Below are 27,332 nucleotides of genomic sequence, written 5' to 3'. Positions count from 1 at the left end.
AGACAGCAATTAGCAATGGAGGTTTGCCAGAAGAGGCGAAAAGAGCTTATATTACAGTCTTGCCCAAAGGAGGGAAAGACCCCATTAACCTGGCATCTTAGAGGCCTATCTCTCTCCTCAATTTTGATTTGAAATTGTTTGCAAAGGTGATAGCCAATAGAATTAATTACATCATGCCATCTTTGATATCTAGCAATGAGGTGGGATTTGTTAAAAAGGGAGAACAGCGGCAGGCATATAGTACACCTGATTACAGCAATGACACAACTAAACGCCAAAATACCGAGTCATTGGTGGAAGGGTTCGACACTAAAAAGGCTTTTGACCTGGTGGAGTAGTCCTACATCTTCTCAGTACTGTCAAAATGTTTTTTCAGGGAATATATTGAAATATATATCTATATTATATCAGCATCCCAGCTCCATCATTTTGGCAAATGGTCATGTGTCTAACAAATTTAAGCTGCAGAGAGGTACTAGGTAGTTGCCTCTTTTGTATAAATTAATGGATCTGCTACTGCAGAAAATTGATCAATGTAAAGAGATCTCTAGCTTTGCAGTGGGGAAGGAAGAGTTTAAAATTGCAGCATCTGCTGATGTATTAGTACTTTTAACAGATCCAGTAAAGTCTTTATATAAAATTATGGAATGCCAAAAAATGTTGGTGTTTTTTCAGGAACTCTAGATGTTTTGGATACATTTAGACAAAATTGGAGACTGGGGTTCCTCTCCCTGAAGTAGGTGGGGCCAGAGATGAAATACTTGGGGGTAAAAATCCCAATGGATCTGCAAAATTTATATAAAGCAATATCAACCATTATCATCTAAAATGAAAAAGAAATTAACTGAATGGAAGTCTTTGCCCCTGTCCTTATACAATAAGATATGGCTGTTTAAAATGATGGAGCTGCCCAAATGGCTATATCTCTTGCAAATGTTACCTATTTGGATAAATGGAAAAGATGTTAGAGGTTCATCACACTATGAGGCTGTTGGCTGTTCTTTTGGGGGAAACTGCCTTTGTATAAGATAATGCTCCCGCAAACAGGAGGGATGAGATGTCCTAATCTACAGACTTACAACCTTGCCGGCGTATTGAGACATGTTAAGGCTGGCTGTATAACACAGAACAATGCTCGCCTATGGCATTTATGCAGGCCTGGTGCCTCCCAATCCATTTGAGTAATGTCTTGCACTTGCAATTGCAGGAAATACTAGACTATGTCAATGTCATTCAAGCGTGCAGGAAAGCGTGGCAGGTACTATGTACAAAGGTGCAGATTTCGAATTAAATCTCCCCCTTTTTACTGATTTGTGGTCTGATGAGATTTCCGCCAGGGACATGGGACTCAGCATTTAGTAGATGGAGAGGGGTCTTTACAGATTAGAGTACTTTCACTGTGCAGAAAATGTTGTAATGTACTCATTTGGAGAGCTGCGCAATATGTTTGATTTGTCCAATAAAGACTTTTTCGCCTATCTACAGGTTCTACATTTTGTGATCAATCATCTTTCACTAACAGCTTGTAATGGAGATTTGGAAACTTATGATAAGATATTTCTAGCAGGGCATGCAAAAGAGCCTCATGCGCTTCTTTGTTGAAAGCATTAACAGCTATTAAATCTTTGGATGCAGTTCAGGAGCTGGAAACAAAATGGAATAAAGAAATGGAAATTGCAATAATGGTGTCAGAATTGAAAATATGTTTCACTAATGTTAAGACGATCTCTGAGAACATATTAAGAGAATTGCAATTTAAATTCCTTACACGCAGGTACGTCTCCCAAAGTGGGTCCTACAAAGCAAAGATGTGCTTCTTGGACATGTGCATAAAATGGGAAAAGGTCAAAGGCTCTATTTTCCATTCCTTCTGGGAGTGTTCCCACATACAAATATTTTGGAAGGAGCTATTGAACTATCTAGGCACTCTCCTTCAACGCTCGTTGCCAATTTCAGGTAGGCTGTGCCTCTTTGACCTAATGGAAGTAATCAGTCCCAAATTCAAGGAAGGACATGCTTTATTCTTACGGAAAGCCTCCATAATAGCAAAGAAGGCATTATTACAAAAATGGATTACAGCAGAAAGACCTACGCTCATACACTGAAAACTGTGAATATATAGGCTAATAATTAATGAGAATATATCAGCTATAAACTCAGTGTCCAAGAAATATGACTTGTTTTTAGATATATGGGAGGAGTATATCCAATCCTTAAATCCAAAAGCCAGCAGTGTGATGTTTAATGCGACCTAGACCATTTACAAGAGATGTCTACCTATAGTGAAATTCTAAATAAGATAACATGCAAAATAGATTGGCCATCAATGTTGGGAAACATGCTGTTTCACTACATACCAAAGCTGTCATGTTACTATGAAGAGTCTATGTTAATATGTTAATAGTCTAATATCTTTCAGTTACCAGGTTGTGTTCAAGACATGTTATGAATTGTTAATTATGAAAAATGAAAATAAAGAGATATATATATAAAAAAAATAACTAGCTGCCTATGCCATAAATGGAAGAGAGCAAGCTTGTTCCATGAGCCCTTACTCTGAAACCACAGAAATGCAAGTTTCTACTGAGGCAGGACACACAGAAGGGTTTTTATGCTAATTTATATCTGTGAAAAAGCTGAAGTCCAAATGAGTAGTATATTTAAAGCAGATGTTCAATACAGGCAAATATACTTGCTTTCAACTGTGGCACTTGGCATTTATTCCTACTACATTCTGATCAGGACCATTCCAATGCAAATAGAATTCCTATCAGAAAGAATCCAATCTCTCTCTCTCGGCCTCTCACTAGCACCGGGATGGGTCAGGCTATTTTTTCTTATACTTTATGCTTGCTCTGATCCCTAGGGAGTAGGGAAGGGAAAATACATTAGTTATTTTGCATTTTCTGTTTGCACATCAAAGACATTTCTAAATGTGTGCCTATAAATACATTTATCCAGCATATTATGTCAAAAACTACATGATCAAATAGAAAACAAACTGAGTGCAAACAACTAGAACCAAATTATTTTTCTGGTGGTTCAAAATACTGTTCACCTTGATCAGCATACCAATTGTGTTCAGTTCTAATAGCTAGACCGTAATGACTATCCTGAAATCACTCATCCTTACCACAATAAATTAGAAGACAACAGCTCAGGTATCACACAGTTTGATTTGTTATAATGTTCAAAAAATTCATGAGGTTTACAAATTCTCAGCTGGAGTCTATTAATACATGCCTTGGTCAACCTGAAATTCTGATGTATGTCCACATCCTCTGGAACAAAATGTAATAATGAACTTGTAACAACTGCCATACATACAAATAAGAATGCCTGAGAGCTGTTCCATTCCCTTTATCATTTTGGTAGCTCTTCTCTGTACCTTCTCCATCACAATTATATCTTTTTTGAGATGCGGCGACCAGAACTGTACACAGTAGTCAAGGTGCGGTCTCACCATGGAGCAATACAGAGGCATTATGACATTTTCCGTTTTATTCACCATTCCCTTTCTAATAATTCCCAACATTCTGTTTGCTTTTTTGACTGCCGCTGCACACTGAACCGACAATTTCAATGTGTTATCCACTATGACGCTTAGATCTCTTTCTTGGGTTGTAGCACCTAATATAGAACCTGACATTGTGTAACTATAGCATGGGTTATTTTTCCCTATATGCATCACCTTGCACTTATCAACATTAAGTTTCATCTGCCATTTTGATGCCCAATTTTCCAGCCTCACGAGGTCTTCCTGCAATTTACCACAATCTGCTCTTGATTTAACTAGGCACTGTTGGTGCTGTCACCCTCTGCATCCTCTTCCCCCCACCCAAGATTAGATAAGGGGGCAGAAGATCGAAGGCACTGATCCACCCCCCCCCCCCCCCCCCTAGTTTCCTGTGGCAGCTCACAGGTAGATCCTATGGCTAAAGTTAAAAAATTCAAAAGCAAATTGGCAAACATTTCCATCTCTTACATTACATTATGAAACTAAAAAATCTTGCACTCTATTAGTATGTTATTTTTATTGGAAGGCAGCAAATCTTCAGCTAGCCTGCTGTGCCACCCCTCCCCCCCGATTTCTGCTGCCCTAGGCACAGAACTAGTGTGCCTACTGACAAGTGCAAGCCTGGACATCAGACAGGCTCTTCATTCATAGTGCCACAGGTATGCCTTTAGCCTTTTATAGAAACTCTTGGTTCTATTTGTTGTTAGTCTTTTGGATGGTTTTCAATACTTGGTCAGCTTCTTGTTGCTCTACATCCATACCATCTCAAAGCCTGCCCCTATAGTGGGCACTACTTCTGAGTGTGGCTATGGTGGAAGTGGAAGATGTGCTAAGATGTGTCTGTTGTGGGGCTTTTAAATATTGGCATAGCGGATATGTTGACAAAACTTTGGGTCAATATCGTATTACGTGTTTATCATTTCATTCATAAGTCCCACATGCTCTCCCAATGTTAGATTTGTCAGGACATACGGTAAAAATTATTTCAGAATATGCTTGCATAGTTTGCCTGTCCCAGACTTTCTTATAAAGGGACAGGGGTTGTGGCTCTTCCACTGGTCGCACACCTTCAGTCCAGTTCCTGCGCTTCCTCTTGGACAGTTTGTGGCAGCTTTTTTCTGTGTCTTGAACAGTGCTGCTGGAATGTGCAAGTAAACTGGAGTCCAATGATGATACTTTTTGTAACAACTTCCTCAGGTAGCTTATCATATAGATGGCTCGGATGACATCTTCCTAGCATAGCAGTGAACTCATTGGTTCTGGAATCACCATCTTGGGTCTGGGCCAAGGGACTCAAGTTGTTCCACTTTGGGTATGTTTGGTCCTGGTAGCTATGAAATAGGGAGAACAAACCACAAGCAACCGAGCTGCGGCCAGCATTCAAACTGGTTATGTAGAGACCCAACACGAATGCTGGAATAGAGTGATACAGTCCCAACACTTTACTTAGGTGTATAAATGCATAGTTTCTTTTATTCAAAAATTGGCAACTCCATTGTTATAATGCACAGTCTTTCATGCACACGGGGTCCCCCGACACGGACCCGTGTTTCGCCAGCGGCTGCGTCGGGAGGGATACCCACAGTTTTTAACAGGAAATTCTAAAAATGAATTACAGAGGACTGTATAAGAAATGGTATTGGTACAGAATAAATACAGATTAATGCACGCATAAGTTTTACCTTTGAACGGAGTTCTTAAGTTCCTGGCATGGAGTGCGTTCAAGCAGAGATCAGAACCAACTTAAAAGCTGTCAAAACTCGCGCCAACCAGATTTTACAGACCAATCAGAATAGAGGAAAGGCCAGCCAATCACAGGTGAAGAAGTGACAGCTGCATCCTATCAGAATCATGTAAAGTGAAACCATTCGATTTCTTTGTTGAGGCCCTTCGGTGTCACACTATCTAACCGATGTATCCATCTTTGTTCACAACGTATCAATAAAGTGTCAAAATCACCACCTCGCAATGAGGGGGAAACAATTTCTAAAACAAAAAAGAATAAATCAGATACTGTATGAGAATGTAACAAAATCTGGTTGGCGCGAGTTTTGACAGCTTTTAAGTTGGTTCTGATCTCTGCTTGAACGCACTCCATGCCAGGAACTTAAGAACTCCGTTCAAAGGTAAAACTTATGCGTGCATTACTCTGCATTTATTCTGTACCAATACCATTTCTTATACAGTCCTCTAATTCATTTTTAGAATTTCCTGTTAAAAACTGTGGGCATCCCTCCCGACGCAGCCGCTGGCGAAACACGGGTCCGTGTCGGGTGCATGAAAGACTGTGCATTATAACAATGGAGTTGCCAATTTTTGAATAAAAGAAACTATGCATTTATACACCTAAGTAAAGTGTTGGGACTGTATCACTCTATTCCAGCATTCGTGTTGGGTCTCTACCCATGAAATAGGAACAGACTACGTAAGTCACATTACAAAACATAACACTTGCTTCTCCATGTCTGCCGCTCCCCTATCCACCCAAGTATAATCCTTCTAGGGATCTAAATAAGGATGAGCAGTATAGGCTAGAGCCCAGCTATACAAAGCAATGCACCCTCCTAAGGAGCAGAAAAGGTTTCAGTATATGTGACTGGTCTTACCTTCTCCCTCCTCAGTTGAATCCAGGTCTGTTGCCAGACTTTCGAGAACTTCAGGCCAGAGGACATCCTGCATCTGTTGCTCCATATATGGTGCATGGTCCCCCTCCACCAAAAATACACCATCGGCACTGAATCTCCAAAACAATCTACTTGAACATCCCAGTACTCATGTCAGCACTGCTCAACAGATTGTCTTGTGACTCAGTCTATACATACTCACTGTATTGCTCAGTCATATACTGTCCTTGGTAGTCTATCCTTTTTTCATTTCATTTTTTTTTTTACAATTTTATAGACTGCTTTATTTGCAAAAAAAAAAAAAAACTCAACTCAAAGCAGTTTTCAGCAAATTGCTAAGAATACAATAGGTAACAATATACAACAAAAATCCGTGCTTTCCGCAATGAGCCCTACGGGAGAGGGCAATGTCAAAATAAAGCTAGAGCTGGCAAGGCAGTGTTGAAAGCAGATAGCAGAGACACCTCAGCACAGGGTAAGTCAATGACAGGATTCTCCCCAAGCTCTGTAGTCATCAGTGCAGCTGTGTCTTCTCCCCTGCTGTGGGCTGGCTTTTGAGGTCAGCCGAGTATGACCTCAGTGACTCTCTTCCACATTAGAAACATAGAAACATGACAGCAGAAAGACCATATGACCCATCCAGTCTGCCCAGCCATCCAATTAATTTAGCATTATTAGTCTCATCACTTCCTTAGAGATACCCTGTATTTATCTCATGCATTTTTATATTCCGAAACAGTTTTTATCTCCCTGCTTGAAAATAAATACAAACTGTGTGTGAATGGAGAATAGTTGAGGGCAGGGGGTCAGGGAGAGGTATCACTCATTTGTTGGCCTTTAATTCTAGTAAGATTAAGGAACGAAATCAACTTGATCACAGAAAAGTGAGCTGTTTAACTGTTTACAAAGACTTAAAAAATGACCAATAATGCTGATTTGCTAGCTAAGAAAAAAAGAAAAGCACAATTTTACCTTGATTGTAAGAAAATAGAGTAGAGCATGCAAACATACTTGCAACTGTAGATATCCTGGAATAGTTTGCAACCCTTACAAAACAAGCCTATCACCACCATAGGCAACACAGTACAGGATATTTTGAAGACACTTTTTTCCTGAATGTCATACATCTATTTATAATTTCAGGCCAGCCTACAGTAGTTCTGCCAAAGGCTGGAAAAAAACCATTACTGCCTGGTATGAAATGCTAAACTCTGTGCTCTACATTAGATTAATCACTAACATGAAGCAGAAATGCACACTTAGCTGGATTAACGTCTCATCCAAACAGCGCAAATTGGTACTTCAGTAAGAGATTTTGCAGAGAGCCTCTTGATGTAACCCTGGGGTAGGTAAACTTTTTTGTACTAGGGCCACATTACAAGTTATAGGCTGCAACAGGAACTGGGGAACAGTTTCCCTTGGAGTTCCTCAGCATGACAACCAACTCCCCAGCACTTGCCGTGGGTACTTCAATATCCAATAAGCAAGCACCACCATTTTTAGGAGAGATGTGAATCGGAACTGAAATCCGACCCGATTCTGGTTCCGATTCACATCTATAGAGATGTGAATCGGAAATGAAATCCGAACCGATTCTGGTTCCGATTCACATCTCTAATTTTTAGCACCAGGGAAGCCTCTGCCATCGTGGATCCCAGCCTCTACCAAAATCAGTGAAACCTTCAACCCAACAGATAACTACCTCACTTTGGTCACAAATGCAAAACACAGATAGACCATCACAAAATAAGAATAAAAAGACCATGATAAATAGAAAGGTGCAGACACAAAATGAACTGGAAACCACTACATGCCAGGCTCTCATGCAATGCAATAATGCAAAAATAGAAATATCACCAATTCCTCATAAAACAAAATCAAGAAATATAAATCATAACAGTAAAATATACTAATAAAAAGAATATTTCAAAACAAATGATTAATAGACCAAATTAAGAATAAGGATAAAAATTAATATTTGCCAAAAATCAATTAAAAATTTCAAAACAGCAGACAAACACCACCCAATAATTAAAACTAATAAGGCTAAAAAATTTCCCACTCTCCATACCTATGAACCTTTGATTTCCAGTCACCCTGACATTGTAATATATTAGTGACAGGGAGGTGGAGGAAATCCAAATTTTCTCCTACCTCATATTCACACCGCTTTCTAATCTCACTCCCTTCTTCCACTTCCTCCCCCTTCCCTCTCATAACTTTAAAAAGTTATTCACTCCTCACCACCACTCACCCCCTTCTTGCCCCTCTCAGTCACTCACCCTCTCACTCAATTCCCATCCCTTCTCTCTGTCACTCACCACTCTCTCTCATTTACCCCTCTTCCCTTCATATCAGTCACCCCTCCTTCCCCATTTACTTCCTTCCTAATCATTCACCCTCCCAACACAAACCCCTTCCCCTCTGTCACTCACCCCCTTCCCTCTTACGCACCCTCTCCCTCCCCCACTCACTTTTCCCTCCCCTCCGTCACTGACTACTCTCACCCCCTTTCCAACCCACCATATGACTCACACCCCCCCCCCCCCCCCCAGATCATTTTCTTCTGGCCAGCAGGTCCACATGAGGCCTCCCATTATGCAGGGCTTCTTCTTCTGCTATGGCATTCTGCATCATTCCATGGCACCAAGGCAAAGGGCCTCCTCTTTCTGGCAGGAGGTTGGAACCCTGCCAATGTATCACTAAATAAGAGTCACCGCTCTGACCTGCCTGACATCAAGGCCCGACTTGCAGTAAGGGCAATGTTCGGGCAGGCAACTTGGTGCATCGACGGACTGCACATAATTAAACTTTTACAAGTGTCAGGCATGCTGGAAGAAAGATCATGGGTCAATCTGCCCATCCCTGCTGTAGGAAGTAAACTAAAACTAGTATTACACTGTTATAGTGCCTTCTTGTTTGTATTGCTTAATAAGTTATTAGTTACTGATGTTTTCATTTATTCAAAATACATAACTCACTTACCCAATCAATCCATTCACAAAAACTATCAGAACAACAAATCAGGAAACTCAAAGTTGAGAAGGCAAGGGGGGCACTATTCAGCACTGTCACATCAAAGAACTGTGTCGAAAAAAAAAAGTCTTTTTCCATATAGAGTTCACAGAAGATTTAAGAATGCACCCCTTGCACCTCCTTGTCGATCCTCGTAAGTCTTCCCCGAATCTTTCCCCCTTATCTGTGTTCTCCCACAGATCTCAACCATTCTTACTCTGTTCTATGACTTGTGCCACTGCATACCCTCTTTGCTCTCTTCTCCTCACTCCCACCACCAGTGCCTCCCCTTCTCGTGCACCCAGGGCTTAACTTCTGTCACAATAGTCTTGAATGGCATTCAGATCTCTTTTCAAAAACTTTCAGGAGATGCCAACATCAGGGTAGAAGACTGCATGTGGATTAAGAACATAAGAAATTGCCATGCTGGGTCGACCAAGGGTCCATCAAGCCCAGCATCCTGTTTCCAATAGTGGCCAATCCAGGCCGCAAGAACCTGGCAATTACCCAGACACTAAGATCCCATGCTACTGATGCAATTATAATCACTAACCAACCTCTTCCCTTGTAAATAATTCACTAACCTTAAACATATAAGGGAATCCTTATGCGGTGGTAATCTTGTACGGAGGTTAGTAATAAGGGCAACCGATTTGCAGTTGGCCTTTCCTTAACCTCCGTCTATTGCTTTTTTATTAGATTCAAAAAGTATATTCAATTCTTAGGTTTTTTCAATTTTTCTTAAAATCCCTTCTCCCCTGCTGCTTTTCCGACCCTCTTCAATATATATTTGTTTTATACTTATCTAGGTCGTCGCTTGTGACTTTTATTGATATTTCACAGGTACGGAGCTGCACGTCCGACACGGGCCATGTTTCGGCACTGTGTGCCTGCTTCAGGGACTATGGGAGAACCTACTGTGTCCTGTATGGGTTCACAGCATTCACTTTACTTTTTCAAGCTTCTTGTAAGTAAAGAAGGCGTCGCACGCGAGACACAAGAAGCTTGAAAAAGTAAAGTGAATGCTGTGAACCCATACAGGACACAGTAGATTCTCCCATAGTCCCTGAAGCAGGCACACAGTGCCGAAACATGGCCCGTGTCGGAAGTGCAGCTCCGTACCTGTGAAATATCAATAAAAGTCACAAGCGACGACCTAGATAAGTATAAAACAAATATATATTGAAGAGGGTCGGAAAAGCAGCAGGGGAGAAGGGATTTTAAGAAAAATTGAAAAAACCTAAGAATTGAATATACTTTTTGAATCTAATAAAAAAGCAATAGACGGAGGTTAAGGAAAGGCCAACTGCAAATCGGTTGCCCTTATTACTAACCTCCGTACAAGATTACCACCGCATAAGGATTCCCTTATATGTTTAAGGTTAGTGACTGATGCAATTGATAGCAGTGGCTATTCCCTAAATAAACTTGATTAATAGCCGTTAACTGACTTCTCCAAGAACCCATCCAAACCTTTTTTTGACTCCAGCTACACTAACTGCACTAACCACATCCTCTGGCAACAAATTCCAGAGCTTTATTGTGCGTTGAGTGAATAAGAATTTTCTCCGATTAGTCTTAAATGTGCTACTTACTAACTTCATGGAATGCCCCCTAGTCCTTCTATTATCCGAAAGTGTAAATAACAGATTCACATCTACTCGTTCAAGACCTCTCATGATCTTAAAGACCTCTATCATTTCCCCCCCCCCCCCTCAGCTGTCTCTTCTCCAAGCTGAACAGCCCTAACCTCTTCAGCCTTTCCTCATAGGGGAGCTGTTCTATCCCCTTTACCATTTTGGTTGCCCTTCTCTATACCTTCTCCATCGCAACTATATCTTTTTTGAGATGCGGCGACCAGAATTGTATATAGTATTTAAGGTGCGGTCTCACCATGGAGCGATAGAGGCATTATGACATTTTCCGTTTTATTAACCATTCCCTTCCTAATAATTCCTAACATTCTGTTTGCTTTTTTGACTGCTGCAGCACACAGAGCCGATGATTTTAATGTACTATCCACTATGATGCCTAGATCTTTTTCCTGGGTGGTTGCTCCTAATATGGAACCTAACATCGTGTAACTACAGCAAGAGTTATTTTTCCCTATAAGCAACACCTTGCACTTGTCCACATTAAAATTCATCTGCCATTTGGATGCCCAATCTTCCAGTCTTTCAAGGTCCTCCTGTAATGTATCACAATCCGCTTGTGATTTAACTACTCTGAATAATTTTGTATCATCCGCAAATTTGATAACCTCACTCGTCTTATTCCTTTCCAGATTGTGTATATACATACACATACCGTACATATATTGAAAAGCACTGGTCCAAGCACAGATCCCTGAGGCACACCACTGTTTACCCTTTTCCACTGAGAAAATTGACCATTTAATCCTACTCTCTGTTTCCTATCTTTTAACCAGTTTGTAATCCACGAAAAGACATCGCCTCCTACCCCATGACTTTTTAGTTTTCTTAGAAGCTTCTCATGAGGGACTTTGTCAAACGCCTTCTGAAAATCCAGATACAGTACATCTACCGGTTCACCTTTATCCACATGTTTATTAACCCCTTCAAAAAAATGAAGCAGATTTGTTAGGCAAGACTTCCCTTGGGTAAATCCATGTTGACTGTGTTCCATTAAACCATGTCTTTCTATATGCTCTACAATTTTGATGTTGAGAATAGTTTCCACTATTTTGCCTGGCACTGAAGTCAGGCTCACTGGTCTATTGTTACCCAGATTGCCCCTGGAGCCTTTTTTAAATATTGGGGTTACATTGTCCACCCTCCAGTCTTCAGGTACAATGGATGATTTTTATGATAGGTTACAAATTTTGATTATGACCTCCTCCCCATCTCCAACCCCTTCCCTGAAGAAGCAGAACAAGCTTATCAGTCAATTCTGGCCCTGTACCTGAGAAGGCAAAGCACAGAATCCTGCCTGTCAGTTACAGTCCAGCGAGGTGGTGGAACAGATTGTGCATAGGTATCAGCCCGCATAGTCTGGGGAAAAAGAAGCAGAAGAGTGCCAGAACTGGCTGATTGAGCGAGAGAGAAGATGAAGATGTAAAGGGACTATTTCAGGTTTTCACTCTGAAAGTGCAAGATAAGTACTTTATGATCTTTTGAGCTTTCTTAAGTCTCTGTTTTTCCCATGAATGCAAGATAAGTACTTCATGGGGATTTCTATGGGGGCTTAAAACTTTGTTGTGTGTATGTAGCAGTGGGAAACATCTGTATAAGAGTTATCAATCTATTTCTCACAGACATCGATAAAATTAGAACCAGCACATGAATGATACTTTAGGTGTTTTGACCGACACCGCTTGTGGACCACTGTGAGGTGAGGGGGGATGGATGCACACCAATTTACACTTTAATTTTCTGATGCCCTGTTCTTTATGAATTTGTTTTAGCTTTTTTTCAATATCTTTGTTATTTTGATTTGAATGCCATTTTTTGTCTATAGACCTTGTTTTTGGTACCAGGCCAACTTGAGCTGATTGTTGCAACACTATATGTGGGGAGTTCCCCCTAACACCCTACTTCCACAGCAATTACAATTTCATTACCTTTTTATTTATAAATTAGTATTTGCATGTACCATTTCTCCTGTGATTGTCCTTCTGTACCATTGCCGCTTCTCCCCTGCCCTTGTATCCTCCTCAACTTTTATTTCATGAAATTTTAATTCAAGGATACTATCACAGATGATAGTGCCCATGCCTCAGTTTATTTTTTTTTCTGTTATTTTACATTAAAACTGATGTTTTTGAACATTAATTTTAAGGAATTCATCAAGGGGCATGTCACCATCCAGGATATTTGCTGACTCTTGCTCTAATGACTGGGACAGCTGAATAAACCTGAGTTTATATCTTGAGCTTTTTCAACTAGGGAAGCAACAACAAGCTAATGATGTAGTTTAATTTTATTTTGGACTTCTATTCCGTTTTATTCCTCTCTTCAGTTCCTGCAAACCTGCGGCTGGAAGGACTATCTTCAGCAGCACCTCTATATGCACTTCAGGAATCAGCTTTAGAGAAAAAAAATCTATTTCCATGGTGACACGCTCACTATATTCACTTAGCAATCATGGAAAAGAACATTCTTTTTTTTTTAAACTGCAAATATACAGAACATTAGCCTAATCTTGAATGAGCTAGAACATCTTTATGAAATGATTCTTCTGACATTCAAAACCTTATGTCAACGTTTTCTTATACTACACATGTGCAAAAAATGATTGTTCCACATTTCTTTATCCCATTACTTATAAAATTTGAAGATACCAAAGGCATCCATGGGCTAACTTCTAATAAAGTACAGGATGAATTAGCCATTGCATGTGGGTGATATGATCTGGCAGCATTGAAAGGACTTACCTCTCTAAGCAAGTCGAGCTTTGAGCTCTGAGATGTGTAGGAGTTTCCGCACAGGCATTGTTTCGTGAGTCTCCTTAGTCTATACCAGAGCTAATCCTAGCCTTGTAGCCAACTCTCCAGGAAGACAGGCAGATATTCCATGGCTAAGTTTTCTTTATGGTAAGCAAAATTACTTTTTCAGATAAGCAGGCTGAATTAGCCATTACGAGGGTCCATATTCAAAGCCATTTAGATATATAACTTAAAAGTTATCTAAATGGGCCTGCCCCTTTGAGAGCCCCTTCATGGGCATGGGACCCTGGTTGTTAGTTAGCATCAAGGGTGTGTAATATTCTGCCAGGTTCAGGTTGGAAGTATATTTTATTGGAACTGGGTGAGAGTTAGAAAGTTTTGAAATGTAGTAGGTCGTAAGTTTAATAGGTTGTTTGATGGGACCAGAATGTAAATTATATTGTGCCTGGTTGTGTTTTTATTATATTTTGGTCATTTATGTTTTCATTTTGCTTTTGGAATTGTGCCCTATTGTTAGTAAATTATATGATGAGCATGTGATACAACATTTGCCACCCAGGGGAAGGTTAGGAAACTCTGACCCATACTGAACATAAGAACTTGCCATGCTGGGTCAGACCAAGGGTCCATCAAGCCCAGCATCCTGTTTCCAACAGTGGCCAAAACCAGGCCACTGGTATTTTATCTGGCTGCATTGGGAGCTCGCTGTAAGTTTCCTGGTTGTTGAGGATGATTTTGGGGCTAGACAGCCCTCCCCCTCACATGGTAGTCAAGACGAGTCGGGGGATTACAGAGCTACCTTACCAGCGGACTGCCGGCAAAAGGCCGCAGGCAAAGGGTAAGGCCCCCATAGCCTTTGTTGGCTTTTTGATTGGAATTGGGCATGCTGGGCTTTTTTTTTTTTGGCTAAATGGCTAGCCTCTTGGTGTGGGCTGTGTTGGTCTTCTTTTTTTTATGTCTAGTTTGGTTTCTGGTTAAGTATAAGACCCTGAATGATATAACATGTAACTCAATCTGAACAATATACGACCTGTTATATGGATGTCTAATTGAAATATGAAATCTGAGTGTACCTTCATACGATGCTGCTTGGCAGTTCAGCTATCATGTCTGTGAGCCTGAAGTAAGGCTTCAAAAATCATTAGGTACCTCAGTGGTGAAACTCTTTGAAATGTCCACTTCCAGATTATTGAAATGATGGCAGCACAAATAAAGCCATTAATGTCACTTATCTTTTGTTCTGTAGTCAGTCTATCACAGCCGACATCTAGATGTTTCGGAGGCTAGCTCCTTCTTCAAGGGCTGATTTTTTCAAGAGAGACTCGTGGACTGCTGATTATACAAAGAGCATACATGGAGACATCTTTAAGTTATTGAATAATATTTCACTTAACATTGGCTCTAGGAAGTGAGATACATACGTGATATAATGGCAGTTATCATTCATCAAATGTGGACTGTACCGCTGTGTTGGCGGTCCGTGGAGCTCCGCTAAACAGTTGAAAAAAAAATCTAACGATATTGCACCTCAGGTAATTTTGAAATGAAATCAATATGAGAATCCCTTTATTGATGGGAGCATGATAACATCTTTCTTTTAAGAGAAAAAAATATATAACGAAACGCTCCATATCCATGAGCGTATGCAGTGGTTGAACTGAATCTCTTTAAGAGGAGTATTACTCAAAGAATATTTTAGCAGTAAAACTTATTATCTCCTGAGATTCTAAGAATATTCGCGGTTACTTGAGAGCTGTCTTAAGTCATTGTGACTCGGTATCATTATTTACCTATGATTTAAAGGTACTCACTGTTTGCTAAACGGCTGCTCCTGCGGCTCCTTTATTGGCGCGAGAACGCCGACTGAAGCACCATATTTAAAGGGAATTCCTTCGAGAGAATGTGGGCGGTGCTAGTGACGTCATATGACTTTTGTGGGGAAATGTGTGCTATATCTAAATGAGTGTATGCCACTCAATCTTATCGTTGAGCCCGACTGGTTCTAGAGTGTTTAAGCGGAAAATCCATGCATTTTCTTGCTTATTTAAAATACTGACACGATCTCCTCCTCTCCAAGATGAACGGACATGTTCAATAATAGCCCATCTGAGATCATTGAAAGTGTGTGCATAATCAATACAGTGCTGGACAATAGGTGCCTTCTGATCTTTATTGTTAATTCTGCTTTTGTGTTCCATAAGGCAGACCCTGATCTTTCTTTTGGTCCTGCCTATATATACTTTTGGGCATGGGCACTGTAGAGCATAGATAAACTCTGTGTTACAGTTTACATCACTATTAATTTTCACTATGTATTTTTTGCCCACAAGCACATCAAGGTATTACCTGGAGCCATCTGACTTCAGGGTACATAGTGAAAATTAATAGTGATGTAAACTGTAACAGAGTTTATCTATGCTCTACAGGACAAGGGATCATCATAAGAAGAGAGGGAAGCTCAAAAGGAATTTAAGTAAATATTCTCATTGGGAGGGCAGTGGTCAACTGGAACCAACTTTCAGCAGAAGTTACAGAAGTCAAAAGATTTGAAGAATTCAAGAGAAATACAGATTGATGACAACAGAAAAGGCAGTTAAAAATGGGTAGCCTGGGTGGATCAAATACTCCTCTAATGACATCTTACATTGCTATGCACAGCACAACCTGTTTTCCCCTCTTGCCTCAGAAAAGGTTACTGTTTTTGCCATCTTTTTAAAACCCTACCCATATTTCCTGAAAGTCTATTATATTGCCTTGACTTAGGATCCAGTCAGGACATTTGCCTCAAGTGGATTATGACATCTGTCTCCCTTCTGTCTACTTCAGCTATGTATGTCTGCTCACAGTAGAGCACAATAAGCATTTAACCTTATTTTTCTCTAATCCTGCATCCCAATCTAATTCTCTAATTATAAAGTTCTCAAATCTCCAGCAGGGGACACACGCCAGACTTGTATCAAATGCGAAATGCTACAATCATATTTCACCAATTCTAAATAGCCTGAAATGGTTAGTTATTCATGAACGCATTTGGTATAAAATTGCTATGACCACCTTTAAATTGCTGAGCCCTGATTCTCCCTCCTAGTCCAATGCTCTCTTAAGGATCTATAAGCCAACTCGGGACTTAAGATCATCTCAACGTGGACTATTAGACATTCCTTCTGTTCGTCTTGCCCGTTTGACTACAACCAGAGAAACCTCATTTTCAGTAGCAGCCTAATCTTTATGGAACTCATTGCCATATGATCTCAATCTTCAAGATAATCTTAAAAAAAATTCAGACCTCAATTGAAGCTCTTCCTTTTGCAGCAGGCCTATGGCTAGCCCGAGTTGACAGTGGCTTGATAAGGTGACGCTTGTCTATGACAATTCTAAAAAAAAAAAATCACAGACTCCTTCTGAAGAACTCTCCATTGTACCATGCTTATGTTTATCCTGTGCTGCTGTTGGTTGACCCTTATTTTTATGTCTTTTTATTGTGTATGTTCTGTCACCAATTTTAATTTTATGTATGTTTTACTGTAAATCGCTTAGGCCTATTTTGTGTTAAGCGATTAATAAATTTTAATAAATACAAATTAGGAAGAGTTTCCTTCCCTTCTGGGAACCTCTGCCACTATGTTTTTTTATTTCACCTTCACAATGGGTCTCCATCCTTGTCAATTACTGTTGCTTCCTTGGGATTTTCTTTTACTGTCAACACCATAAAGGAATCGTGCAATAGGATTTTATGAGAACCATCTTTCTGATTTATAGTTCTTATTCTTCCTGATTTCACTGTAATCCATCTATTTCTTGTTTTTGGTATCCTCTATAGTAGGAATGGTATAACATTTAGAACTCTTGATATATGGGGAGGCCCATTTAAATCTGGTCAATTCTGTCTAAAAATTTCCATCCTCCTGTGTCTACAGAATTGGACACAAATAAGGTAACATGGCAGCCTTCCAAAAAACTGTTGTGCCAATTACTGCACTGTACAACTTCCACCAATTTACTATTTGTATTTTTGTTCAAGTAAAAAGAATGCAATTTTTAAAAACTTTACACTAATTTCGCTAACAAGTAGTGTTTTATAAATACTAGGGACTATTTTGACCTCAAGAGCAGAGAAACAGAAAGGGCCTAACACTTTCACTGAAAGGAGTCTATGTAGGAACCAAAAGTAAGAGTGGAAATGTATGGGAAAGGAAAAGGGCAGAAGCAAAAAGTGTTATTCTAGGACACCATCTATTGCAGTCACACTTCAGGCAGCTAATTTTAAGAAAATTCCATAGGTTATACAGGTCAAATGCAATTATAAGAGAGAAATCCAGAATCTAGCTCAGGGAGCAAAGACAGAAGGCTGCAGCAAATCAAAAAGGCATGGGATAGACACAGGGTATTCTTACTGGAGGGAAAAAGTCAAAGCTGGAGATGAAGTAGCATCTGCAGGGGTATAGAAGGCAGGGAAAGATTTGATTACATAAACCTGGTGGTTTCTATTTACCTAACACCTAATATAAATGTCCACTAACTCACATTCCATGTCTATAAGAAGCAGACATTCAATTACATGGTCTATGGGCAGACTTAAAAAAAGATGGGGCATCCATTTTTATTGGAGTGGTTTACAGGCCTCCAAACCAAAAGGAAGAGCTGGACAGAGATCTAATTGAAGACATCCACAGGATAGCAAAGAAAGGAGAAGTGGTGATCGTTGGAGACTTTAATATGCCAGATGTAGACTGGAGAATCCCATCTGCAGAATCTAAAAATAGTAGAGAAATAGTAGATGCCCTGCAAGTAGCTTTATTCAAACAAATGGTAATGGAACCCACGAGAGAAGGAGCTATACTCGACTTAGTGCTCACTAATGGAGATAATGTCTCAGACGTCCAGGTGGGTGCCCACCTCAGCACCAGTGATCATCAAACGGTATGGTTTAATATCACAAAAAGGACACGGAAAAGAAGCACAAAAACCCAAGTTTTGATGTTCAAAAACACAGACTTTGATGAAATGGGGAAGTACCTGGAGGAAGAACTAAAAGGCTGGGAAAACGAGAGAGATGTGGATCAACAGTGGACCAATCTAAAAGGAGCAATCACCAAGGCAACTAATCTATATGTTAGAAAAGTAAAGAAAAGCAAAAGAAAAATGAAACCTATCTGGTTCTCAAAGGAGGTGGCTGACAAAATAAAGGCTAAAAGAACAGCATTCAAGAAATATAAAAGATCCCAAAAGGAGGAACACAAAGAAGAATATCTGGTAGAACTGAGGGAGACGAAGAAATTAATCAAGATGGCAAAAAGTCAAGCGGAAGAGAGGATTGCCAAAGAGGTAAAGAGTGGTAACAAAACATTTTTCAGATATATCAGTGAAAAGAGAAAAGTTCAAAATGGTATAGTGAAATTGAAAGGTGGAAAGGATCAATGCGTGGAGAGAGACGAAGAAATGGCAGAAATATTAAATGAATACTTCAGTTCTGTGTTCACTAAAGAGGACCCTGGAGAAGGACCGACACTAGTTAACAAGAAACTGGAGGGGAATGGAGTAGATGTAACTCCATTTACAGTAGAAAATGTATGGGAAGAGCTGGTGAAACTGAAAGTGGACAAAGCCATGGGGCCTGATGAAGTTCATCCCAGAATACTGAGGGAGCTCAGAGATGTGCTGGCAGGTCCGCTGTGTGACCTATTCAATAGATCCCTAGAAACGGGAGTGGTGCCGAATGATTGGAGGAGAGCGGTGGTGGTCCCGCTTCACAAGAGTGGGAACAGAGAAGAGGCTGGTAACTACAGACCGGTTAGCCTCACTTCAGTGGTGGGAAAAGTAATGGAGTCACTGTTGAAAGAGAGAATAGTGAACTATCTACAGTCGGGAGAATTGCTGGACCAGAGGCAGCATGGATTCACCATTGGAAGATCCTGTCAGACAAATCTGATTGACTTTTTTGACTGGGTAACCAAGGAATTGGATCGAGGAAGAGCACTCGATGTCATCTACTTGGATTTCAGCAAAGCTTTTGACACTGTCCCGCACAGGAGACTGGTGAATAAAATGAGAAGCTTAGGAGTGAGTGCCGAGGTGGTGGCCTGGATTGCAAACTGGTTGACGGACAGAAGACAATGTGTGATGGTAAATGGAACTCTCTCTGAAGAGAGAGCGGTTTTAAGCGGTGTACCGCAGGGATCGGTGTTGGGACCGGTCCTTTTCAATATCTTTGTGAGCGACATTGCGGAAGGGATAGAAGGTAAGGTATGTCTTTTTGCGGATGACACTAAGATCTGCAACAGAGTGGACACGCCGGAAGGAGTGGAGAGAATGAGACGGGATTTAAGGAAGATGGAAGAGTGGTCGAAGACATGGCAGCTGACATTCAATGCCAAGAAGTGCAAAGTCATGCATATGGGGAGTGGAAATCCGAATGAACTGTATTCGATGGGGGGAGAAAGGCTGATGTGCACGGAGCAGGAGAGAGACCTTGGGGTGATGGTGTCTAATGATCTGAAGTTGGCGAAACAATGTGACAAGGCGATAGCTAAAGCCAGAAGAATGCTGGGCTGCATAGAGAGAGGAATATCGAGTAAGAAAAGGGAAGTGATTATCCCCTTGTACAGGTCCTTGGTGAGACCTCACCTGGAGTATTGTGTTCAGTTCTGGAGACCGTATCTCCGAAGAGACAGAGACAAGATGGAGGCGGTCCAGAGAAGGGTGACCAAAAAGGTGGAAGGTCTTCATCAAATGACTTATGAGGAGAGATTGAAGAATCTAAATATGTACACCCTGGAGGAAAGGAGGAGCAGAGGTGATATGATACAGACTTTCAGATACTTGAAAGGTTTTAATGATCCAATGACAACGACAAACCTTTTCCATAGGAAAAAAATCAGCAGAACCAGGGGTCACGATTTGAAGCTCCAGGGAGGAAGATTCAGAACCAATGTCAGGAAGTATTTCTTCACGGAGAGGGTGGTGGATGCCTGGAATGCCCTTCCGAAGGAAGTGGTGAAGACCAGAACTGTGAAGGACTTCAAAGGGGCGTGGGATAAACACTGTGGATCCATAAAATCAAGAGGCCGTCAATAAAGAGTGGGTGGCTCGCCAGAATGACGGCTACTGCCTGGAGATAATACCCTTATTCAATAAACATACACATGGTTACTGTGACTCCAACATCACTCTAAGCTACAACAGCAAGAGGAAATGTGGAAAAAAGGATTCGCACTCACAAAGTGGGGAGTAGCTGGCTTGTTACGGCGGTTACTACCCCAAACCAAATAAGCCTGATACTTCACTTTCAATGCATATCCAGCATAGCTCTCTGCTTCAACGGTAGGGGAGAAGAAAAACTGATACTTCACGCATAGCTCTCTGCTTCAACGGCAGGGGAGAAGAAAAACTGATACTTCACGCATATCCAGCATAGCTCTCTGCTTCAACGGCAGGGGAGAAGAAAAACTGATACTTCACGCATATCCAGCATAGCTCTCTGCTTCAACGGCAGGGGAGAAGAAAAAAGGATTCGCACTCACAAAGCGGGGAGTAGCTGGCTTGTTACGGCGGTTACTACCCCAAACCAAATAAGCCTGATACTTCACTTTCAATGCATATCCTGCTTCAACCGCAGGGGAGAAGAAAAACTGATACTTCACGCATATCCAGCATAGCTCTCTGCTTCAACGGCAGGGGAGAAGAAAAACTGATACTACACGCATATCCAGCATAGCTCCCTGCTTCAACGGCAGGGGAGAAGAAAAACAACCAATAAGGGCTGAATAATACAGTCTGGGTAAAACAAATAAACATGGGTGTAGCTTGCTTATTGCAGCGGTTACTACCCCTACTACCCCTAACTAATCAAGCTTGATATTTCACTTGGTTGCAGCTCCATCACTGCTCTCTACATTCATGGTGGGGGTGGAAGAGAAATAGAACCAAAGAGCTAAGAGAAACAGATAAGTATGAGAAAAAAATGTGAAGCTTGCTGGGCAGACTGGATGGGCCGTTTGGTCTTCTTCTGCCGTCATTTCTATGTTTCTATGTTACACTGCAGTTTTACTAAAAATCTCATAATACTTTATATAAAAAAAAAAAAGCTTCAAATTTTCCCACATACACAAATTCAAGTCAGAGCAATCTCAGCTTTTCACAGTGCAAACAATATTCTACAATAACAGTTCACAAACATATAGAGTCTTAGTAGGCTGTGATACCTAGCCTTCCTGAGTTACTGCATAATGCCCCCTCTCCAGTAATATTCAAGTCCCACCTAAAATTCCCATACCTTTATGCCTCTTCATTTGGGGAAGGCTGCCAATTGTAGTTGCTTGAATTATTTCCCCTACGATCTGGTACCTGGTTTAAAAAGAAAAAGCAGAAGGGAAAAATTATAACATACTTTTTTTTTTTTTTTAAGTACGTTCTGAGAGACAAGGACAGGGAGAGAATACTTGCAAAGTTAGTGCTTGATCTGCTCACAGAATTATAAATCACATCATCCCTTAACCCAAACTCCCTTCCAAAGAAAAAGATAAAGCATGGGAAGCAAAGAAAACAAAGCATAATAAGAGGTTTTTGGTTTGAAAGCTTCAAGTTTCTAAAAGCAAATTTGTTCAAACTCCACAATGGACAAATTTATTTTCTATGTCAGTCTCTAAGATTTAACAAAAAATTGAAATTTTTTATTTATATGCCCACTTCCATGCCCCACCTCCCTCACCTTTTGTCTTCCTGCTTATATTTAGAAAAAAAAGGTAATTAACATGAGGGACCCTGAAACCAGCCACTAGGTGCTATTTATGATGTCAAGATTCAGTAACATAGCAAACAGCATATTTATCCAGATACAGTTAAGTTGTGCAAGATATTCAGCAGGGGGGACACGTACAATTCTCCTACTGAATCTACTCTGATAAAGCCGCATGCATAGCTATCTGGGTAAAGTCAGAACTTCTATTTTTTCAACCAGGCATACATAATTTTACTTAGACAGCGCTGCATATATGAGCAAAACAGATAAAACAGAGTTGCTTACCTGTAAACAGGTGTTCTCACAGGACAGCAGCATGTTAGTCCTCACATATGGATATCATCATCAGGATGGAGCCCAATCACAGAACACTTGTCAAAGTTTTTAGAACTTTGACTGGCATGCCCAGCATCCAGCAGGGATCCCCCCTTCAGTTTCTTGTATAGCAAAAAGTGCGTGCGAAAAATAAAATAAATCGCAAGCGAACCCAAATCCGCGGGGTGGCGGGCAGGTTTCATGAGGACTAACATCCTGCTGTCCTGTGAGAACACCTGTTACAAGTAAGCAACTCTGCTTTCTCACAGGACAAGCAGGATGGTAGTCCTCACATATGGGTGAGTAGCGAGCTAAGGATGTCCGAGCAATGCACCAAATGCACCCAAAGGCGTGCAACAGGCACAACAACAGGGGTGAATTTGGGTAGGAGGGCATCCTGAAAACCCTGAATGGGTCGCTGGTAGGATGTTGGATAGTTAAGCTGAGAATAAGTTGCGTAGAACAGACTGGCCAAAAACGGAATCTTGCCGGCCAGCCTTATCTAAGCAAAAATGGGCTGCGAAGGTATGGAGAGAGCTCCAGGTCGCAGCCTTACAAATATCAACAAGTCGCACCGACCGAAGGTGTGCCACAGAGGTTGTCACGGCCCTAACAGAGTGTGCTTTCACCCAGTCTTGTAGTGGAATGCCTGCTTGCTGGTAGCAAAAGGATATACAGTCCGCCAACCAGGAGGAAAGGGTCTGTTTTCCCACTGGATTTCCCAATTAATTTGTTTATTTTGATAACATCAGAGTGGACTTTCTGTGGGCTGACGTGTGCTCTAGATAAAAGGCTAAGGCACATTTGCAGTCCAGGGAATGTAGAGCCTTTTCTCCTGGGTTTGAATGGGGCTTTGGGAAGAAAGTAGGTAAAATGATGGATTCATTAAGATGAAATTCTGACACTACCTTCGGTAAAAACTTAGGGTGTGTACGGAGGACCACTGTCATGTAGAATTTTAGTGCAAGGCGGGTAGGTGATTAATGCCTGTAACTCACTAACTGTACGAGCGGATGTTATAGTGAGAAGAAAAATTACTTTCCAGGTGAGATAGCGGAGCTCACAGGAGTGGAGAGGCTCAAACGGAGGTTTCATGAGCTGCCCTAAGACCACATTAAGGTCCCAAGCGAGAGCCGGAGGAGCGCAATGGAGTTTCAGATGGAGCAACCCTTTCATGAAGCATGTGACTAAGGGCTGTGTCAAAATAGAGACATCTTACTCCTTTGTGGAAGGTGGCTACTGCACTGACATGCACTCTTATAGAGGAAGTTTTCAGGCCTGATTCTGAAAGATGCCAGAGATAGTCCAGAAACTTCGCAGTGGAACAAGTGAAGGGGTCTATAGACATAGACATGCACCAGACTGTAAACTTTTTCCACTTGGAACGTTAAGAGCGTCTCGTGGAAGGCTTTCGTGACGCTACCAGGACTCGGGATACTGACTCTGAAAGGTTAAGGGGTTGAAGTATTAACGTTTCAACATCCAGGCCGTCAGCAACAAGGCCTGGAGGTTGGGGTGGCGCAGGCACCCGTTGCTCTGAGTTATCAGAAGCGGATCTTTCCCTAGAGGGATGCGCCAGCGAACTGATAGATCCTCGAGGATTGGGAACCAGACTTGGCGCAGCCAGTGAGGGGTTATCAGAATCATTAAGCCCTTGTCCCTTTGTAACTTCACGAGAGTTTTGATATGAGTGGGGGGTACGCATTTAGGAGACTGCTGGACCACAAGAGGGCGAAAACATCCCTCGGCTGTGAGTGGCGGCTGCGAGTGAGCAAGCAGAAGTTCTCTACTTTGCGGTTGTAGAAGGACGCAAAGAGGTCGTTTGGATACCCCAACGTTGGAAGATTGTGTCCCCTACCGCAGGGTTGAGACCATTCATGTGGATGGAAGGTCCAGCTCAACCTGTCTGCCAGAACATTGTCCATGCCCACCAAGTAGGTCACTGAGGTACATCGAGTGGGAAAGAGCCCACGCCCATATCTGTGCAGCTTCCTGACACAGAAGGTAGCAGCCCGTTCCCCCTTGCTTGTTGATGTACCACATCGCTACCTGGTTGTCTGCTTGAATCAGGATGGTCTTGTTTGAGAGACAATCCTGAAAGACTGAGGGCATATCTGATCGGTCAAAGTTGCAAGAAATTTATTTGATGTTTGGCTTCCTCTGGAGACCAGGGACCCTGAAGTCTGTAGATTGTTGACATGAGCACCCCAATCTAGATTGGAGGTGTCTGTCGTTAGGACAATTTGAGGCTCTGGAACATGAAAGGGAAGGCTTGAAGGAGGTTGGAGAGCTGCATCCACCAGGCCAGTGACAGGCGAAGCTGCTTGGTAACGTGGACAATGCTGGAAATTGGCTGGTAAGCCAAAGTCCACTGGGACTTTAGAGTCCACTGCATGACTCATGACTAGGCGTGTCATTGGAGTGACATGTACAGCGGACGCCATGTGACCCAGCAAACTGAGAAAATGACTAGCTGTCGAATAACGCCGATTCTGGAGGCATTGTGCGAGGGATATGAGTACACGAGCTCGATCTTGAGGGAGGAATGCTCTTGCCTGCATGGTGTCCAGGTCAGCTCCTATGTAGGATAGGGTTTGAGATGGAACTAGGCTGGACTTTGGGTAGTTGATCAGAAACCCGAGTCAGCAACGTATGGATAGTTAGACGTAAGGAAGCTAATGCATCCATCTGAGTCGGAGCCCTTATCAGCCAATCGTCGAGATGAGGGTAGACATGGACTCCCTGACATCTCAGGTAGGCCGCTACCACTACGAGGCACTTGGTGAAGACTCAAGGAGCGGATGATAGGTCGAAGAGCAGTACCTGGTACTGAAAATGCTAGGGGCCAACCAGGAAACGAAGGAATTTGCGGTGGGACGGAGTGATCGAGATGTGTGTATACGCGTCCTGAAGATCTGGAGAGCAAAGCCAATCTCCTTTTTGTAGAAGAGGCAGTAGAAAATCCAAGGTCACCATCCTGAACTTCTTTCTCTGTAGATGTTTAAGGCACGCAGGTCCAGTATTGGACGAATGCCGCCTGACTTTTTTGGGATGAGGAAATACCTGGAATAGAGCCCCTGCCCTTGCTGGGAGAGGGGCATTGGTTCTATTGCCTGGGATTTCAGGACGATTGATACCTCCTCTTCCAGAAGAGAGGAGTGGTGGATGAACCCCACATGTCTGCCAAGGTGGGGAGTCTGCTGGTACAGACAGGAAGTTGAGGTGGTAGCCTTGGGTCAATACAGCAAGTACTCACTGGTCTGAAGTGATCGTGTGCCATATGTTGGCGAAATGGCACAGTCGACTGCCGACTGGTACGGACGGTAGAGGAAGTTGGCTTATGCTCTCTAGCAAGGAGTCAAAATCCAGCAGCTGGGCCCGGTTGAGGGGCGAGCTGGGTCTTCTGAGATTGGGCTTGCCTGGGCTGACCCTTCTGGTAAGGCCTGGAAGGATGACCTTGAGCGGCAGGAGGATAATATCTCCGTGGCTTGAAAGACGGTCGTTTAGAGTCCCTTCAGAATGTCCTATTAGAAGGAGAATGGAAATCAAAAGGTACTGAGGAAAGCTGGCGCAGCGTTTCATGGTGGTCCTTTAGCTGTGCCACTGTTTCTTGGATTTTGTCCCCGAAGAGATTATCTCCAGCACAGGGTAGGTCTGCTAACTGGTCCTGCACCTCTGGTCGTAGGTCTGAGGACTTCAGCCAGGCCCACCTTCTTGTACTAATCCCCGCTGTAGACACTCTTGAGGCAGTGTCAAAAATATCATAGGCAGCGCGGACCTCGTGCTTGCCAGCATCTAGGTCTTTTTGAGCCAGAGTGTTGAGTGGATCCTGGAATTGTTCTGGTAAAGATTCAGAGAAATCTTGGATCTTCTTGAACAGGTCCCTGTTATACTGGGTCATGTACAACTGGTAGGAAGCAATGCGAGAAATGAGCATTGAGCCATGGAAGACATGCCTACCAAAAGCATCCAGGGACCTGTTTTCTTTCCCTAGAGGTATGGAGGAATGGGGTTTAGAACATTGTGCCTTCTTCTGGGTTGACTCTACAACCACAGAATGGTGATCCAGCTGTGTTCTTTGAAACCCAGGGGCTGTCTGGACAAGGTAGGTGGCACCGAACCTGGGTGCTCCCAATTCCTTTTCAGCAGGTCAATTAGGATTTCATGAATAGGGATAGACATGATTTCCTTTGGGGCATCAAGAAACTGGAGTACTTCCAGCATCATGTGCCTAGAGTCCTCTTCTGTCTGAAACTGAAATGGAATAGTTTCAGACATTTCCTTTATGAAATTAATAAAGGAGAGACCCTCTGGAGGAGAGCGTCGTATTTCCTCAGGGGGAGAGGGCTCTGAAGGCAAATCATTAGAATCCTGGGAAGAGTCATCAGTCCAAGGATCGTAAGATTGATCCCCAGCTCCCATAGGATCACCAGAGGGAAGAAATGGTGTTAGTCCTGAAGGATCAGGCCTAGGCATCGAGAGTACTGGAGGCGGCACTGATGGTATCAACAGCGGCACAGACAGCATAGATGGTGACACCAATGGAGGACGATGCGGTACAGATGGCAATAAAGGTACCGATGGAACCAGTGACCGACGGGTGAGTCAGTGGCAAGATTCCAGATGGCAGTATGGGTATCTGTGCTTCTTCATCTTCCGATGACAAAGGTATCGGCATGGACAGCAGTGGACCTACCGGTACTCTCGGTTCCACTGGTG

The 27,332-nt window shown here is 42.1% G+C and overlaps 1 protein-coding gene across 2 annotated transcripts in view; it reads right to left on the bottom strand.

Annotated features, from left to right (window-relative positions):
• The window catches only part of SNX25 (sorting nexin 25), a 421,458-nt gene that overhangs the window by 192,907 nt on the left and 201,219 nt on the right, over positions 1–27,332 (bottom strand). For both annotated transcript variants that reach the window (XM_029586797.1, XM_029586849.1), the window contains exon 6: positions 21,834–21,904. In XM_029586797.1, coding sequence (XP_029442657.1) covers positions 21,834–21,904 — 71 coding nt within the window. The remainder of the gene's footprint in view (positions 1–21,833; positions 21,905–27,332) is intronic.

Source organism: Rhinatrema bivittatum, chromosome 1 (assembly GCF_901001135.1).
Source record: "Rhinatrema bivittatum chromosome 1, aRhiBiv1.1, whole genome shotgun sequence".
Taxonomy (NCBI): domain Eukaryota; kingdom Metazoa; phylum Chordata; class Amphibia; order Gymnophiona; family Rhinatrematidae; genus Rhinatrema; species Rhinatrema bivittatum.
The sequence above is the reverse complement of the archived record's forward strand: the minus strand, read 5'-3'. Positions and strand labels throughout refer to the sequence as shown.